A 2,500-nucleotide genomic window follows, 5' to 3' on the forward strand; every position below is an offset into this window, starting at 1 on the left:
GTGTGTGTGTGTGTGTGTGTGTGTGGCAGGGGGTTGGGGGCATTAGCCCCATCGACAGCCAATTAAGTTACTGGCAACCTGTGTTTATAAAAGGAAGGGTCTCTCTCTGTTGTTCTTCTGCCTCTCCTCAGCCTTCCCTTCTATTTCAAGAGCTTTACAGCTCTCAATTAGCAAAAGGAATGGGGTGGGGAAAAGGGTGTGTGTGTGTGCGTGTGTGTGGTTGTGTGGTTGTGTCTGGAGGGGGCAGTTCACTGGCATAGTTCCTCTTTGAAGTAAGCCCCTGAGACACATAGATGGTGAGAAAAAGGGAAAAAAACGAGATGAAGTGAAACAAAAGATAAATGGAGAAAAACAGTCAGTGATCTAAAGTGTGTGTGTGGGGGGGGGGAGTGTGTATGAGTGAAAGAGAGAGCAAATGAGAGTTTCTGAGCTGCATGTACCACCGAGTGAACTTCAACCTTTGACCTTTATTTTAGCGACATCACTAAATCCTTGTGTGACCATTTACATGTACACTGACCCCTGCGTGGCTTAACCCAGCAGGAATGTGTGTGTGTGTGTGTGTGTGTGTGTGTGTGATTTAGAATATAAAAAGGTCATGATGAGAAAAAAATATTTATAGAATATTCTGAACAAACGCTGTATAAATGGTGATTAAACACGTGGTTAAGTGAACCTGAAACATACAAACATACCCAAGCAAATTTAGGATATAGTTTAATCAGCTCAATTCCAAAAGTAAGTATAAGTGTGTGTGTGTGTGTGTGTGTGTGTGATTTTAGCCTTGTTATGTCATACTCTGACATCCCAGGGTGAGACTAAACACTTCCTCTTGTGTTTGGGAGAGTGAGTAATTACAGTATCACAGACGAAAAAGAAAAGAGCAGAAAGAAGAAAAGAGAAAAAAAGAGAAGAAAAGAGAAGAAAAGGCTCTCAGTGCCGAAACAAAGAGAGATTTCGGGGGGGGGGGACAGAGAGATACGGAAAGAGGGAGTCTCAAATACAGAAGGCAGCAGTGATGGATTGTGACAGACAGAATTTGTTGAAAAGGAGAAGAACAAAACCAGAATTCAAACCCAAACTGACCAGTTGGGATTAAAGAAGGGAAGGTGTCAGAGGTAGAGAGGGAGAGAAAGTTCTACAATCTGTCCTTCAAGGAGGTCCAAATCACACGCAAAACACCTATTCATAAAGATATTTACTCTCTCTCTCTGCCTGTGTGTGTGTGCGCGCGCGCGCGTGCACATGTGTGTGTGTGCGCGCGCGTGCACATGTGTGTGTTTGTGTTTTCTTCCCAGCGCAACCTCAGCACCAGCTGATCTTCAATAGCAACACCGACCACTGGCATACACACACACTCACGCAACTTGGATGGCCTGAGGCACACCCTGTGCTATGAAGGGGACTTCCAGAGTGCACGCACACACAGTATTGTACTCAAAAGCAACCCACACACATCCGTACTTTAAAGCTTAAACAATCAAAGTTCATAACTTTGCTGTGACACTAATTGCTAATGTCTGGTGTTCGTCCAAAGCTGCCAGTTTATGCTCATCCAAGCACACACACAGCACACACACACACAGTTTATACCTCAAGCTTGTATACAAATGCCCGTTCATCACACAAAGATACTAAGTTCATCCTCACATCTCAGTTTTATAGTAGCACAAGGGGAGGAAACATGAATCAGCATGTCACAGCCAGTAGCCTGATCACTCCACATAAACCCCTCTGGGCTAATGTACTCCACTTACTGACTTACTGTATTTTTGCCCTACATGCCATTGACAAATCTAGACTGGTTTCGCATTTGTCTGGAGGAAATGCAGAAGCTTTTAGGGTTAGTTTATGTTTCAGTTGTATTCCAGTATTTAAAACATTTAACATGGAGTCCTCTTGTATTCCTGTAATGTGATGGCAATCATTCAAAATTAGTCAACAGCTCAGTTCAAATATGACAAATTCCCTCAACAGGCTGGATTTCCAAGCTCCACTCTGAGTAAGAGAGAGACCAGGTTCCTGCTTAAGATCCTGTGTCACAGATGTGCTTCTGCATACAGGAACAGCTTAATACATGTGTATAAAACTTTCAGTTCTAAAATTTTGAAACTGAGGTACTTACATTGATGTCTTTTCCTGCCCAGTTACACTCCTCCCTCCAGTCTACAGGTGCTGGCCAGTAGATCTGTAAGACGGGGGTAGGGATATGGGGGCAAAGGTCAGGGAAGAGTTTAGGCAAAGGTCACAAGCATGGCTTGACTTGTCTGGTAACCTGAGGGACATTTTCTGTGTGGACATACTGAAGTTAATATACACAGCCAGGGGCAGTGCAGAAATGCAAATGAAGCCTTGCACACACACACACACACACACACACACACACACACACACACACACACACACACACACCACTGCAGAGCAAACTCCTATTAGGGCATGACAGGTAACAGTCTAACACTGTGTGTGGTCTTCTAAGAGAGAAATATTCTTGCCCTCG

At 44.0% G+C, this 2,500-nt stretch overlaps 1 protein-coding gene across 2 annotated transcripts in view; it reads right to left on the reverse strand.

The window, feature by feature from the left end:
* The window catches only part of sema3b (sema domain, immunoglobulin domain (Ig), short basic domain, secreted, (semaphorin) 3B), a 39,756-nt gene that overhangs the window by 12,231 nt on the left and 25,025 nt on the right, over positions 1 to 2,500 (reverse strand). For both annotated transcript variants that reach the window (XM_035521920.2, XM_035521921.2), the window contains exon 4: positions 2,126 to 2,188. In XM_035521920.2, the coding sequence (XP_035377813.1) occupies positions 2,126 to 2,188 (63 nt within the window). The remainder of the gene's footprint in view (positions 1 to 2,125; positions 2,189 to 2,500) is intronic.

This window comes from Electrophorus electricus, chromosome 25 (genome assembly GCF_041902795.1).
Source record: "Electrophorus electricus isolate QZ-2024a chromosome 25, ASM4190279v1, whole genome shotgun sequence".
Classification (NCBI taxonomy): Eukaryota; Metazoa; Chordata; class Actinopteri; order Gymnotiformes; family Gymnotidae; genus Electrophorus; species Electrophorus electricus.